We start from the raw sequence: 15,136 nt of genomic DNA on the forward strand, positions 1-15,136 counted from the left end.
TCTTACGCCACACATGTAAGAAAATATTCCGGTTTTTCAGATGTCCAAATTTTACACTGCCTCTATATTTTTAAGTCATGTCTCATCCACAATGCTTTTTTCCTCTCCATTCTTCACTGTAAAAGCTTGTTTCAAGTTTTGATTTGTTTCATACCAAGAAAAAACAAAACAAAAAATTCTAAGACCAGCATTTCCAGATCCACAAAAAGGGGAAATATTTACAGTACAATACATCAAGGCAAAGTTTGCAGACCTGTCATCAAGGCTTAGTTTCATAACTTCCTGTGTATTTTGATAGAGTAGCTTTGTATGCAACCACCTCAAAATCCATGGTTTTATACCAGTAGGTGAACTATTATAAAACCTCTTTCTCAAATACAGCAAAAAGTTTCCCTCTGAAATTAGTGACATAATGGTCCCCTAAATACCCTGAACAGTGCAAGACTGCAGTTTGTTTTTCATACCCCTGTACTGTTTCAGGAGGTTGTCAGTGGAGGACCAACACAGTTCAGACAGCCAGAGCCGAGGAGTTCGGGAGCAATGGACTCACTGTGCCTGAGGGACTCCCACGGGAGCAGTGGCAAAGTCCTGTCAGAACCAGACTCCCCTGTCACCTTTTAACTCCCTCAAATGACAGTTCTGCTCCCCCAGATGCCAGCTGAGTCCATGCTGTCACCTCCACATTCCTGACAGCATCTAACCCTTCCCAATCCTGAGAACGGCCCCTCACGCACTCCTGCCTATCCCCCTTCTGCCCTGCACCTTAATCCTTTCCCACACAAGTCCTCACTCTTCCCTCAAACCCCTTCTTACCCACATCCAGGCTCTTGCTCTAAGCTCTGCTCTTGTGTCATTGCACAGCCTTGATCTCACCCGTGGAATGCAGCCAGAGTTAAATTTAGCCAGGATCCACCAGGCTGGATCCTGTTCACGTGCCCAGCCTGCAGCCACTCCTGCCGGTGCTGGCACAGGGGGAGCCCTGCACCACCCAGGCTTTGCAGTTCCCATCTGCAGCTTTGGGGCCACAACTTTTTCAAGTGAGGGAAAAACAGTCACTGAGAGTTTTACCAGCTCTCCCTTTCATCATGACTTTTCCCCATAATAAATGCTCCAATTAAACTTCCTAATTCATGAACACCCACTAAACAACAACAACTCCGTGTCAATGAAGCCTTCTCAGCTTTGGACAGGACCTATAACCACATCTGATAAACACCATCCCCAGTAACCAGCAAGGAACTCTCTCATCTGATTCTTTCCTAGTCTTGAGAATTCACTTGGCTACAAACCTTAAGGATCCAGAACAAGTCTCTGCATTCCTTGCCTCATAAACCGGTGGGTAATTCAAATGAGCAATTCATTTGTCACTACAAAATGCTCTACACTCACCATTCACCAAGTAGCTGTGTAACCTTTACTTGAGAAAGAAATGTTTCTGTCCTATTAAGAAATTGTTCCTGACTTGGATTCACTAATGTTATCCTCCATGTTACAATAACACTCTACAAAACTATCAGTAAATTAAGGAAATTTTCAGTCTGATTTTCTTCACTAGAAAAGTGACTGCAACTTCTAAACTCATTCCAAGTAATGCACACAGCAATAGTTTAGTCAAAGCAAGTAATCATTTTCATACTTCCTTCCCCAACAAGAGCTAAAAAAAGGAATCACCATCTGAACAGCCAGTTCTGTTACTACCACCAGCTCTGCTTCAAAGTGTGATGCACCAGAACGGGGTACCAAAGGGCACTTTCTTGTGATTTCATGCTATAAAAACTATAGCATCTAATTAAATATGACCTACTTGACTGGAAAGCTGCTGAAAAATCTTTTAACTTCTCTTCCCCTATAAAACTCTCTTAATCCCACCCTGTTTGCAGCAGGCCTCTGCTAGCATTTGGACTGAACAGACTCCTTGCCCTAACTCTGATCACCGATCCCAAGCCCTCATTGTAGAAGAGGAAACTGTCATCAAATTTTGATTAAACAAGAAAAGGCCAAATAAACAGGAAGATGTCCCAAACCATCAAAACCTGATAAATCCTGCCAGCTTAACATATTTGGGAAAAAGGTAAGAATATATCTCAAAGGCCTACATGCTGAGGATGGGCTTTCTAGCAGAAAAAACCAACATAAGTCAATAGAAACTAACATTACATCCCCTTGCCTTCTCCTCCCACTGCCTCTCCATTGGGCTATTTTACTTTGCTTAGAAAGGTCAACCTTTTGAAGATTTATTTACTTGTTACTCATAATAACAACTGTCATTCATATGTAAACAGCTCTTCCTTAAAAAGGGCTGAACTGGATCACCCTTTGCTAGTGCTTGTACTTTGTATTAGAAAATAGAGTCAGAACAACCTGATGTTTACACAAATGATGGCAAGAGAATATAGAGTTAGTGTTACAAAGATAAAAGATCAAACATATCACAGTTATGTTCTTCCTCTCGCAATAAATTTGTAAGCTTATAGTTTCACAGAACCTTTCAGTAAAGGGCTACCAGTGCTTTTTAACAAGTATTAAAAATATGCAAGGCTCTTATCTAGGTTTCTCAGGAAGAAACAGTATCTTCCTTCATGTTGCAATTGAAAATAGAAACATAGATTAGAAAGCAAATTCATCTGCTTGAGACAATTTCTTTGGTCTGTCACCTTCTTCCATCACAGCCTTCTGAGGAGAAGCAGCCAGTGGTGCCTTGCTATGTGCCTCCTGCACCAACCTGTGCCAGGAATTTCACCCTGCTAGAGCTGCTGGTGTGAAGGGGTGACTCATGGACAGTCATAGACAAAACCATGGAGTTATCCCCAAACTCACACCACTCCCTAATTAAGTACATATATTTTTCCTCCTATCAAGCCTAACACTTTCTAATAACTGAAAATTGTGATTCTTCAAACATCACCAGCAACACTATCCTGAATTTAATTTGTCCTGTGTCTTAAAACTAAACTGGAAGCCACTTTTTAGTTGCAATCACAGATACAACAAAGCAGTGACTCTTCCAGGAAGGGGGAGCATAAGAAGTGATTCTCCTGCTGCCAGGGACACCTGTGCAAGGCAGGCTCTTCCTTCTCTGAGCCATCTCCCACACATCCCAAGCACAATTAACGCTTCAGAGTATGGGGCTGGAGGCATATTAGTCCCAATTGCAGCAGCTGATTGGCACATATGAAGAGGTCTCCCATGCTTTCCCAAAGATAGTTTGGGAAAGGAGGCAAAATGGGTGAAGAAATTGCCTGTGTGAGTTGTTACAGAGGGTCATGGGAGACCTCTGCCCCACAGGATTGCACTCCCAGCATCAGAACTTGTAACAGATTCCCACTTCTAATTCTCCAACACATTTCTCCACCCTCCAGGGAAGAACTAAATTTGTTCTAGCAATCATTCTCTGCACAGCTATTGGGATTCATAAGCCATTTCTTCTACATTACTGCTTCCAAAGAAAACTCACAGCTAGCTCTAATTTTGTTCTTAAGGCAAGCTGCTTTCTGGTATTCCTTTAGTACCAACTTACATTATCACACAATCCAATTCATTCTGCAGAACCAGCCTTGACATCCCTCCTGCTGCTGCAAAGACTCCTTTCAAGGGCCACCTGGCAGCACAAAGCTAGGGACAGATTCCCAGAGGACTTGGCCACAAACACCACCTTATAAATGCCTGACTTTAAATCATTCAACACATGGTCTTGTGTAGTGCTGGAGGCTGAAAAATCCTAATGCCTCTTATGTTGGAAATACGCCACAGATGATCAGTCCACCAAATCAGGTGTCTGTCTTGTAATTTGCTACAGTGACTGACAAAGTTAAACCCCACTGCTTCAGACTGAACAACTCAGCCTGACCAGATGTCTCAGTCTATTTTGTTATCTTATGGGAAACATTACAAAAGAACTGTAAATCATTGTAAACATCAATAACTTTTCTGTTGGCTTTTAATCCTTTACTCTGCAACCCATTCCAAACTAGGACTTAGATTTTCATCATGGTAGCAGGCCCAGTTTCTGAATTCCTCTAGTCAACACTTCAAATTCTGGTATATTAGTAAAGGCCTACAAAAATACCATTTTCTTATTTTTCGAAAGGAACAAAACTCTCACAAACCTGGAGGGTTTCAGTCCAAACCTACTGTTTCAGTCTCAAAAAAATTTAATTAGCTTGACAAAAACCTACAAGAGCTCTCAATGTCCATCTTTTCTCAGGACTGAATTACCCCCTCTCCAGCAAAACCCCCTCACATCCTGCTTTCTACTGCTTCCTTCTTAACCAAAGGGAGACTTTTCACAAAAGCACAGTTTAGAAGCTTTTCAAAAACAGCAAAGGCCCATTCCTGTTTTGATAGGCATGAACAAACCCAGCATTTTGATGGCCCTCACTCATGCACAGAACTAAAGCCAGCAGCAGGGTTTTGCTCTGAAAATCCAGACTGGTATGGAGGTAAAGTCAGGAAACATTTATTTTGTTTAAATTCTCTAAAGTAATTTTACATATTTTGTTTAGCATGTAGGAACTTCTGTAAGTGTGTTCTATAATTTTAATAGATTAATTCAGATATACCTCAGGCAGGTATTACATAGCTACCAGCAACTGGGACTAATATGCAGAAATTCAGTTACAACACCAGACATCACAACTGTTTCCATTTTCAAAAATATACAAAGACAATAAATTAGGCTCCATACTAATCACAACGTTTCTGTCTTACTAATTGCAGACAGAACTTAAGCAGTTTTAGAGTCCCTCAAGTGCACTGCTGAACTAATATGTTAAAAGAACTGACAAAGCCTCTCTTTCTGCCCACAGATATCAACTAGTATAGTTCAGAAAAACAAAGCAGCAAATTCTGCACCTGATATTATCACCTCTATTACACCAGTAGTAAAAAAAAAAAAAAAAAAAAAAAAAAAAAAAAAACCAAAAAAAAAACAAATGGTATCCACATATTTAAAGAATACCCAACAGACTTTCTTTTGAACAAGAAGTTACTTGAAATTGTTCCAGAAACTTCAGTAAGGTAATTTTTACCTGGAGGTCCTGGGATATTTCAGCTGTGGGAGGTGGTGGATATTCTTCACATACAGCAAGGCTCCGAACTAACTTTAACTTTGTGTTTGACTAAAGGAAAGTATGTAAAATTAAAATCTATGGCTTATAAAAGATATTATAAATATACCATAAGCCATTATTTTTTTCATTCATTATATGAAAAACAAAATGGCTGAAAATGGAATTTTTCATGTTTTCAATAGAATAAATAATTCCCTTTAGGATGAAAATACCCAAGCAATTGCAGCTTTTGAAGGCACTACCAGCACAATAGAGCACATCTAAAGAAAAGTAAATAAAATGTTGGGAAAGTGTTTCTCTCCATAACAATAAAAAGCCACCAAAAATATAAAGGCAAATCACAAAAGCAAACAACTAGGCAAGACAAAAATCCAACAGAATAAAACAAAGCTACAATGCCAAAAAAGAAAACTAAAGGCACTTTCCACAAAGTAACGAAGCTGCACCAAGCATGAAGGGCTCCCTTCGCATGCCAGCACACCGGGCTACCGTACCTTGGACCTTTTGGCCGTCTGTGCAAAGGACTGCGCTGGCCGCTGGCGACAGGCACAACAGAGAAGGGTTACGTTAGCTCAGGGCACAAGTTTGTTAATGCAAAAGGCTGTACAAGAGAAAGCTTTGACAGTTAGCACTGACACGGGCAGATCTGTGAAAGGAACAGCAGGTGCTTTGGGCTGGGATTCGGAGCTCTGCCGCTTTCATCAGGCTTGTCCTTGATTTCCCTTCTTCATTTATCAACAAAAGGTATCAGAGCACTTTTACAGGAACCGAGTATTATCCCTGTTCAGTGGCATCCAAGCAGTTCACTCTCTCAGCTAGCTCTCAGCTACGCTTTCAATTCTTGTTTCCTAATTTCCTTGGCAACATGACATGGTTTTTATAAATTTTCTTCCTACTCCTGAAACCTACCTAGAAAAATTATATTAAAAAAAGGAAAGCATTGCCTCTACCGAGGGAACAGATAACAGATGATAACCTATCATGAGCAGCTTAAAACATGTGGGTTTTTTTTCTTTCATCTTGGGACCTATACAAGTATATTTTAAAATGGGCTACTGATTTTTTTTCATTTAGTAATTTACTATGAATTAATATGCTTTTTCTCCTCCCAGAGCCATTTTAGTAACTTATTATGCAATAATTCGCTTTTTCCTCCCAAAGCCCTTCTTCTATTACAATAGATTCTTAAAAAAAATTACCAGGCTTTTACTACAATATGCACAGTGGAAAGGTACATTTGAATCAACAAAAGCATTTAATGATTTGTTAACTGCATAGTTAAAACTAACTCAACCCTCAGTGCCAGTAGCACAAGAATAGAAACATTATGTGGCATCACATAATTTAAATACTGGTTTCCCTGGAGAACTAAAACTGATGAATAGACAAGCTTTTAACAGAACAGGTTTTAGTGAACACAGGCCTAATATTTGTAAGGAGAAATTAACATCAGTAATGCAATATCAAGTGTTGTTTAATGGACAATATTTCCTCCTTTAAAAAGGAAACTGAATAGAAACTCCACTGGAAAACTCCATAAATGCAGCTGTCCTTGCCTTAGCTCACAGAAAATGTCTATCAAGTGCCTGAACTTCTTAGGAGGGCATACAGCATCACTAAAAAGGCACCTCACCTACAGCAAAGAGCTCCACCATGTAAAGGCAGAACAGTTTTTTCTCTCGTTTTCCTCATGTCCCACATGTCTATTTTGGATGATGCACCAGCTTAGCTGAGGAGCAGCAGAAGGGGAGCTCATTTCACTCTGTAACAGAATTTTAAATAGCTGCACTGAAAACTAACTGAACTCACCACCAGCTTTTTAAAGGAAGCTTGCTGAGATTTTGAGCAGCAAAGACAGTTCAAATGCTTTCATACCTGGAACCATTCAGACTCTGAGTTTTGCTGTTTCCGTACCTGGAACCACACAGAGACTTTGAGTTTTTCTGTTACGTGCAAAATATGTTTTTCTTTCCATCATCTCCTCTGAAAGCATTCCTTGCATTCTGAAAGCTGGCACTGCATATCCCTGACAAAGTTTCTGTTACACCAAGCTACTAAATTTCAAAAACTAGATGATTTCCCAAGCTCCTATCAATTACTCCAGCCTGAATCAGCTTAGGTGTGTTCAAATAAAGTAGTGCAAATTTAAAGTCACATCAGGACTGCCAGTGGAGTCCTCAGTTCACTGTCAAGAGGCAAACGAATCTATACTCGGGCAATTGTTTATTTATTTTTTGCAAAATTTTGCAAGCTTTGAAGCCAGTACATAAGCCAAAAGAATATATGGAAGCAAACACCCAGATCCAGATTTGATAGGGCACAAGAGGGAATTCAACCCAGTTATACAGGACATCGAGCTACTGCTCACTAATTAGATAAAAATAACTGAAATGCGTGTGACTTAAGTGATTTAAAAAAAAGAAGAAATGGTTGCTGGGACTAAATACCAATAATACTGGGGAGAGCTGGAGGGCCACTGTAAGAGGGAGGTTTTTCCTTCACAGATGAGAAAAGTATAACTCCATCCATCATACTCAAACTTCTCATCTAGAAACAACTGCCCTGTCCAACAGTCCTGTGATAGGTGTGGACTCCTGGCTTCCCTGGGTGACTTTAAGGATGTCAAAACCCAAAATCCCAGTCCCCAAGACCCAGCTGTGACTGTGAGCAGTAACACCACACGTCAGGTGAGAGGCACTGGAACAAAGCTGGTGGGGCCGGGCTGCAGGGACAGCTCAGGAGAGCACAGCCCAATGGTGCAAGGTCTGGCCTGGAAGCACAAACCCCAAATTCCTCTGACACCACCAGGAACTGCCCTCTCAGAGCTTGGAGATGGGTGGGTACAATCCAGTGATTCATTTCTTGGGAAAAATCACACTGCCAGAGGATGACACCACTTCCACTGGAATTCCAGGACAGCAGATAGCCAATGTACATGGTAGCTGTTAATGCACATTTTCTCTCTTTTCAGGCCCATGAGTTTTATCTCTGTCCTAATTTCTCTGCATTTACGAAGTTTTGCTCATACAGAACATCTTTATGTTCCCCATTTGTGAAAAATAATTTGTAGCTCATTTAGAATATGCAATCCTCGGTGAGTGCAAATTAGGCAATTTCTTTATATTTGCAGCTCTCAAAGACTTTCACTGCCTTAAGAAAACACTGTGTTAATGAAAGCCCTATTTATAGCCATTATGAGCAGGGTTTCAAGGCAGTGTTTAAAAGCAAGTATTTCAAATAATTGCATAATGAAAATAATTATTAGGTTCTTGCCTTTGATAAAACCCCATCAACACAACTTTTAAGACCAACTACTATACTGCATTTCCAACTGCAAAATAAAAAGGGAAGTAAGGCAGCTTTTATCAAAAACATATAAATAACCAGGTTTTCAGTAGGAGTATTTGTCTACTTTGTTTTTTCTTAAGTTCTTCACCAGCTCACATATACTAAATGCAAAGTAAAGATCTGGAGCTGTTACATGCCTTGTTCTATCATCACTGTGCTGTCTAAACAAGCTGGATAAAAACAGGTCAGGCACAAGATGGCAAACTCAGACGTGTGAAAGGTTTTGTGAGAAGAGGTTTTATTTCTGAAGTACCATTTGGGCATTTCTGAGGATAGGCATAACATGACAAATCTGAACAAAAAGCATTCTAAGGACATTCAGTTTTTTACCTTTCTGCAAAATTAGGTCTCAATTTTAAATCCAGTCAAGTGCTGCAGTCCCAAGAACCATGGATAGCTTTGTAATGGTGAGGGAAAGAACAGTGTGGTCCATGGTTACTTGCTGTCCTGCATTAGTGAGCAGTGACAGCAATTTTCCATGACACAGTAGAGGATGACTGATGGAAAAATAGTTTCACCCTTGGACATGGAGGCAGCTCAAGAATAAGAGAATCTGCCCAATCATTGATCTATTCAAAATGATTACATCCCATATTTTGGAGACAAAGACAGCTAAATGCTGACAAGACCAAAAGAGCTGGGGAGGAGGCAAAGAAAGACTTCAGAGAACCCTCTCTGTTTCACAGCTGAAGATGATCAAGGCTTGTGCTAGTACAGAAGGAAGACACCCATAGGAAGAGAGATGTCAAGTTGCTAAGTAAAAAAAAATTATCTAATTGCCCCAAAGGACAAGGATATCTGCTTAATTAGCATAAAACAAAACCAGAATTATACTCACTTAACACAACATTTGCATTGACTTTATCACAGAGTAGATGGGTACCACCCTGCACTCATGCCATGAGGCTTTTTTGGGTTTTAAAACAGAAGTATTCCTAATAATAAAAATAAGGGACTAACTTGCATGATAAATCCAGGATCTTGAATTTGTTGTCAGCATTTCCTGCAGCTTTGTCCTTACAGTGGATGACACTGCCTGTCTCACCCCCCAGAGTCAGAGGCAGCAACACAGACCCTGTATTCCAGCTAACTCTGAATTCATTGGTTGTCACCTGGCCTGGGTAAGATGAACAGGTGGGAGACAACAGCGACTGGTGAACCAAAACCCTTTTGATCACAAAACCAACCACAGTGCTGATGTGCACATGACTTCTGTGAAGGTACTTTTCTTAACAGTGCCTCTTGTCTCCAGTGCCATTTAAACGACACTTGAACCTCACTGCAAATATGCCAGTTCAGAAATGTTCTCTGTATCAGTAACACTACTTTTGCACTGCTTAAAGAAATGGGGAGTGCTGGCCATGTACTGTAATTAGGTATTTTCCTCATTCACATCGTACCTCCAGATGCAGCAGCCAATCAGTTATTAATGCACAACTTCCAAATAATCTGGAATTTACAACCACAGTTGCATTTCAAAATAAAACCATCAGTTTCTGAACTGTGCTGTTCCAGAAACATGCCTGAATTCAATGGCCCATGATGGAATGTGTTGCATGAACTTATCTGATAATTCAGAATTCATTCATAAGAGCATACAGCAATGGAAGGAAGGTGTAGCTAAGATCAAAGTTGATGATGGGACATGGTTAGATGACCTACTGGATAAATTGAGCATTAAATTTATCACTGAGCATTCCACTGATGGAATGCCAAGTTCAGACAGAGGAAAAAATCACAGCCTGTTTCTTCCATGGCTTAAAGAAGTCAAAGTGATGAAGTGTTAACTGTACTGAGGAATGTGACTGTAGTTTGTCAGTAGGTACCAAACCTATTCTGCCACCAGGGAGGAGAGCCAAACCCAACCCCCATGACCAACCCATCCTCTGAAGCACTCAGTTAGTAAACAGAAGTACATAACAAATTCCAGTAAGTTTCTGGTAATATTTTCTAGCATTTCTCAGCAAATTCTTTGCTCTTTTCCCCATCACCACAGTAACATTTAACCTGCACTTAATGACAAGTACTATGTCAATTGAAATTTCATCAAATTTTTTGACCAACCATTAGATAAAAACCTGCTGACTGCTACTGTTCCACAAGCGTTTTTTTACTGTGGACAACCCCAAATTTTTGTTTTGTATTTCAGCATAAAATATGCTTTAAATGGGAAACCCTCACATGAGACATTTATTTGCACTGGCAGCCTCCACAGTACAAGTGACATTAACTTCTGCTGATTTCAGTTGTTCAAGGGGTTTGCTCACAGTAGCCAGGTTCCATTTGGTAACTGTCTATCTTTCTGCCACTCTGGAAATCTGCATCCTCAGCCTCAGTTTTGAATTAAACTGCTCATGTAACAGCAATGTTCTGATTCTGATGGAGACTCCAGGACACCACACTGACAGCAGAGCTGTTTCTATCCAACAGCCTTCACCACGCAGTGTCCAGTCCATTTAGTGGATGTGAGACAATCACTTCAGCCACCAGCTCTTGCTCCTGAACAAGCACCCAGCTGGGCAATGAACCCCCTGCCAGCCCACAGCCCCTGGCAGCACTGGCAGGTTCATTCCTCTGCACTCTGACGAGACAGCAGCAGTTGTTTGCAGGAAGGCTTATTTCTTACTTGCCACTTGAGTCTCATAGAAATTTCCACACTAAAACTTGTTAAATGAGAAAATGTGAATGAGATTTTTTCCAAATTACTGAACTGTATGAAAATAACTAAACCGTAGATTAATTTTTAAGGTACTAGAATATTTCATTAATTAAAGAAAATACCAGCTCAGCTATAATATCTCCCAGCTTTTCAGCAGCAGTTATTTCTCATGTTACAGGAGAAATATTTCACTTCAAGGATTTATTTTTTCCATAAAACTATCTATTTACACTGATGCCAGCCTTAATAAAGCCAGCAGATATTAAAGTGTAAAACTATTGTTATTGCAGTGGTCTACAAGATTTATCTGGAAGCAATTTAACATAGCAGATAAACCTTACTTCACCCAGTGGAATATTGAATTGTTAGTCTTGAACAAAACTACTCCCCAAAGAACCTTTTACTCAAATCTCAATAACAAGAATCTAATAAGCTACTGTCCTGTTTTTGCAACCCACAAGAGATCCCTCAGATCCCAATCAGGACTTCTCTAAAAAAATTGTTTAGTATTAACCCACAGACACAAAATTCCTATAGACAACTAAAGCTTTTGCCAAACACAAGTTTATCTGTTTCCTTTTACAAATCTGGCCTGTTTTGTAGGTTGTGTCAGAAATTTTCTGTTGCTTTCCTGAACTCCTCCCCTCATGTGAGCTACTTACAGTGCTCAGTGACCAGGTGGGCAGCCTCAGCCAGGAGTGAGTTCTTGTCCCACACCTAAATCTCAGATTAGACTAAATGTGCTGCCACAAATTCCAACCCTTCCTTATCAGTGTGTTCTCCATCCACACAAGGTATTTTCACACTATTTGCTTTGCCTCCTTCTCACTTGAAATGTGATGCCACGACTTCCTTACAGGTACTTCACTTCTCCCACCTCCAAAAGCCATCCATTTATATGCCTCAGCTTTTCAGCGCGTGCACAAGGAACCGCCTCAGTTTTCCTACCCAAAAGTCACCTCCCAAAGCTGTCAAGCAGAGAAGATCAGAGAAGAGAAGGTGCAGGGAGTATCTGCTGCCCACCAAGGCAGGATGATGCTCCCCAGCTCATTCTGCAGTGGCTGGGGCAGCACTCAGACCTGCTGGCCTCAGGAGCTCTGGATCCCTCTGGCTCCTGGGGATTTGGATTACCTACGGCTGATTACTTCAGCCTTATGCTGAACAGCTCTACTGGAAAATCTACATCTGAGCCACCTGCAAAGTGCAACAGCTCAAAAGCCCTGGGCTGGCCACCCCTGCCCAGGGCAGACAGGCCTAGCTGAGCTGCAGCACCATGTTCAAAGCAGAAACACAACACACACAGCCCAGCTCCAAACTCTGTCAGGATTCAGCAGCAGCAAAAGCCAGCCTGAGTTTGTTCCTTGTTCTGCTACAATGAAGACTTCACATATGCACTCAGGGAAACACAAACATGGGCAAATTGTCTGCTTCCCAGCAAAACCACTCATCTACTTCACAGAATGAAAAATGACTGAGTCATATTTACATGAGTATAACAGAGAAGTGGGGCAAAGGAGGAGAGAGGAAGCAATAATCATCATATTTGCTTCCCTAAAACCAACAAAGTTTTCCTCACTGTACCAAAGAAACATATAAGAGGATCAAGAGAATGGAGAACAACAAGACACAGACTTTAACATGATATACTAATGAAGAATGAAGTGAAAAGCTTCTTACCGGCATACTGTTTTTGTTATCAGGGCAATTTTCATCCTTTTCCACTTGAATCTCTTCCTGACTTCCTGATTTTTTTAGGTTTTCAACTGGGTCTGTATCTTTAAATTCAGCTTCTGAACCCTTCATTGCATCAGTTTCATCTTTTACAGTAAGAATATCAGACATCCTCATTAGACAAGGTTATTTTAAAATTCTACAAGAAATATGGAACCTTTAGGACAAAGAAAAAGTGAATTATTGAGTAATTTAAAATTAATTAAAAAGCCACCCATACCTAAACAGCTACCCAAAATAAACATGACTTTGCTGCAAAAAGGATCCCCCCTCTGCTATGACACTTTTTTCTGTCTTGTATTAGAAGGAGTAATGTCTTTTTAACCACTTTTATCAGTGGTCTGTAACAGCAGACATCTACACAAAAAAGAATTGAGAGCTACACTCTTGGATAATACTCACAGATTTTCTCTTCCACATTTTAAAAATAAACACCTGAACATTCAGATACTCCAAATCAAACTAGGCTCCAACAGAAACAAGGCAAGATTTTCTCAAAGGAGAAGAAAATTACATATAGATTTATCTTAAAAGGGTTGGAAGTAAATACGTGAATCACAACACCCCAAGTGTGCAAACACTCATAAATTTCATGAACTTTTAAAGTTTCCTTGTTGACAGGTAATAACTGGACATGTTCTGAATGCAGGAATTATCTAACCTACAAACTGTAGCAAAACTAGTCTTAATAAAATTAAGCATTCTCTCAAAAACAACAAAGAAGAAAGAAAAACAATTTGGTAATTAGGATAATAACCATGATCAGCAATTACAATTTATTATAATAATTTTAAATGCAATATAAACATAACTAATAATTAAACCCCAAATTTTCCATAGGAAATAAGAAACACAACTCCTTGTCATTACTCAGCTACTGCAAGATGTAAAACCAAGGATTTTCCATTTCCTACAAGAAATAAAGAGTAAGATCTGAATGCCTAAACTCCTTCACAAGGAACAAATAAAAATCCATTAATGTTATGGAAAAGTTCAGTGTTTGATTTAGTACCTGATATGTCCTAGAGTTTGGGGATTGTGGTCTCCCACAAAAATAAAATAGAATAATCCGAAGATCCTTTTCACAGTTGTCAGCCAAGATGTCAGTTGTGATGAACCAGCTGGAATCTGGCAGGAGGAGTCCCATGTCCTTATCCCCAGTGTAGAGTCCTGGACAGAACTGTTTGGTCTTGAATCAGCAAGAACATCCCTTTTGAATGCCTGAAAAATCAACAAAGGAAATGCATTATACTTTTATTTGCTGTGGAAGGGGAGATGGAACCTGATGACACCTAAAAACTTAAATAGTCATTTTAAGAAAAAAAAAAAAAAAAAGAAAGAACGAAGAAAGAAAAAATAAACCATGTCATATCCATCCTGCTCATTCCATCTAGCAGCAGTAACAGTTTCATTGGACGTCCAAGACATTTCTGCATTACAGAGTTAACAAGTAGTCATAATAAACATTTTGTTGGCATTCCTGAAACTCTGCTTCTATAAACAAGCAGGTATCTTCCCAAAGAGTCTGAAATATGCAGCCCAGCAGGTGTGGAGGAGTAACAGGCCATGAAAGCTCACAAATGGCTGTCAGCAGAACAGTTTTTCTCTTTGTTGGAGTTAATCATCTATGAGCACAACCCGTAAGCCCTGTTTTGGGCAACAGCAATCACAGAAGATGGCTTTACTTTATTCAAGAAAATAATTGCCCTGGAATGAGGATTTACACATTTTTGCAAAACTGATGTGTTTCCATCTTCCCTCTTTTTCAGAGTTGAGAAATAAGTAACAGCAGCAGCCCAAGGAAGCATTTGAAGGCCAGGCCAGAGCTCTAAGAGCAGAGCACCTGGTGGTGCCCAGCTCCTCCTGCTCCCTCGCAGGGGAGATTAAAGCCTGGCTACAACCACTGCTCCAGAGCTGAAGAAACACAGTTTGGTAAGAGATGAGCTACTACAGACATCTGCAGTACTGAAATTTGCTGCAAAGCATGGAAAAGAAAGATAAAAGATGGACTATGGTGCAGGCCTGTAAGAGATCCTATTTACTGAATCTAATGGAGGGAAAAGGATTACAAATGAAAGAAACTGGAAATAGAAAAATGCAAAAATGCAACAAAGGATATCCTGGACTGTTGGTTTTTGAGGTGTTTTTTTCCAGACAATCCAGATGCTGATATAAAATTTATTAAGAAGCTCAGGATCTTTACAGTAAACAAAACTTGAACAGAGATGCTGTTTCACTTTGTTGACTGACATGTGACTTGCACAGTATTTAGATAAATGTTAAAAACATTATAGGCTGAAGACAGCAAAACAAAACCCAAAACATTTAT

At 40.0% G+C, this 15,136-nt stretch overlaps 1 protein-coding gene across 13 annotated transcripts in view; it reads right to left on the bottom strand.

Moving 5' to 3' along the window:
• R3HDM1 (R3H domain containing 1) overlaps positions 1-15,136 on the bottom strand; it is a 79,171-nt gene that overhangs the window by 36,565 nt on the left and 27,470 nt on the right. For 9 of the 13 annotated variants that reach the window (XM_041473075.1, XM_041473074.1, XM_041473081.1 and 6 more), the window contains exons 2-4: positions 13,820-14,028; positions 12,754-12,964; positions 5,028-5,117 (exon numbers count right to left, since the gene is read on the bottom strand). In XM_041473075.1, the coding sequence (XP_041329009.1) occupies positions 5,028-5,117; positions 12,754-12,924 (261 nt within the window). In that variant the 5' untranslated portion in view covers positions 12,925-12,964; positions 13,820-14,028. Of the gene's footprint in view, positions 1-813; positions 855-5,027; positions 5,118-12,753; positions 12,965-13,819; positions 14,029-15,136 lie in introns of those variants that run through there. The other 4 variants (XM_041473084.1, XM_041473076.1, XM_041473072.1 and 1 more) reach the window with 3 other exon arrangements.

The sequence above is a fragment of the Pyrgilauda ruficollis genome, unplaced genomic scaffold, assembly GCF_017590135.1.
Source record: "Pyrgilauda ruficollis isolate IOZ18807 unplaced genomic scaffold, ASM1759013v1 scaffold3, whole genome shotgun sequence".
Classification (NCBI taxonomy): domain Eukaryota; kingdom Metazoa; phylum Chordata; class Aves; order Passeriformes; family Passeridae; genus Pyrgilauda; species Pyrgilauda ruficollis.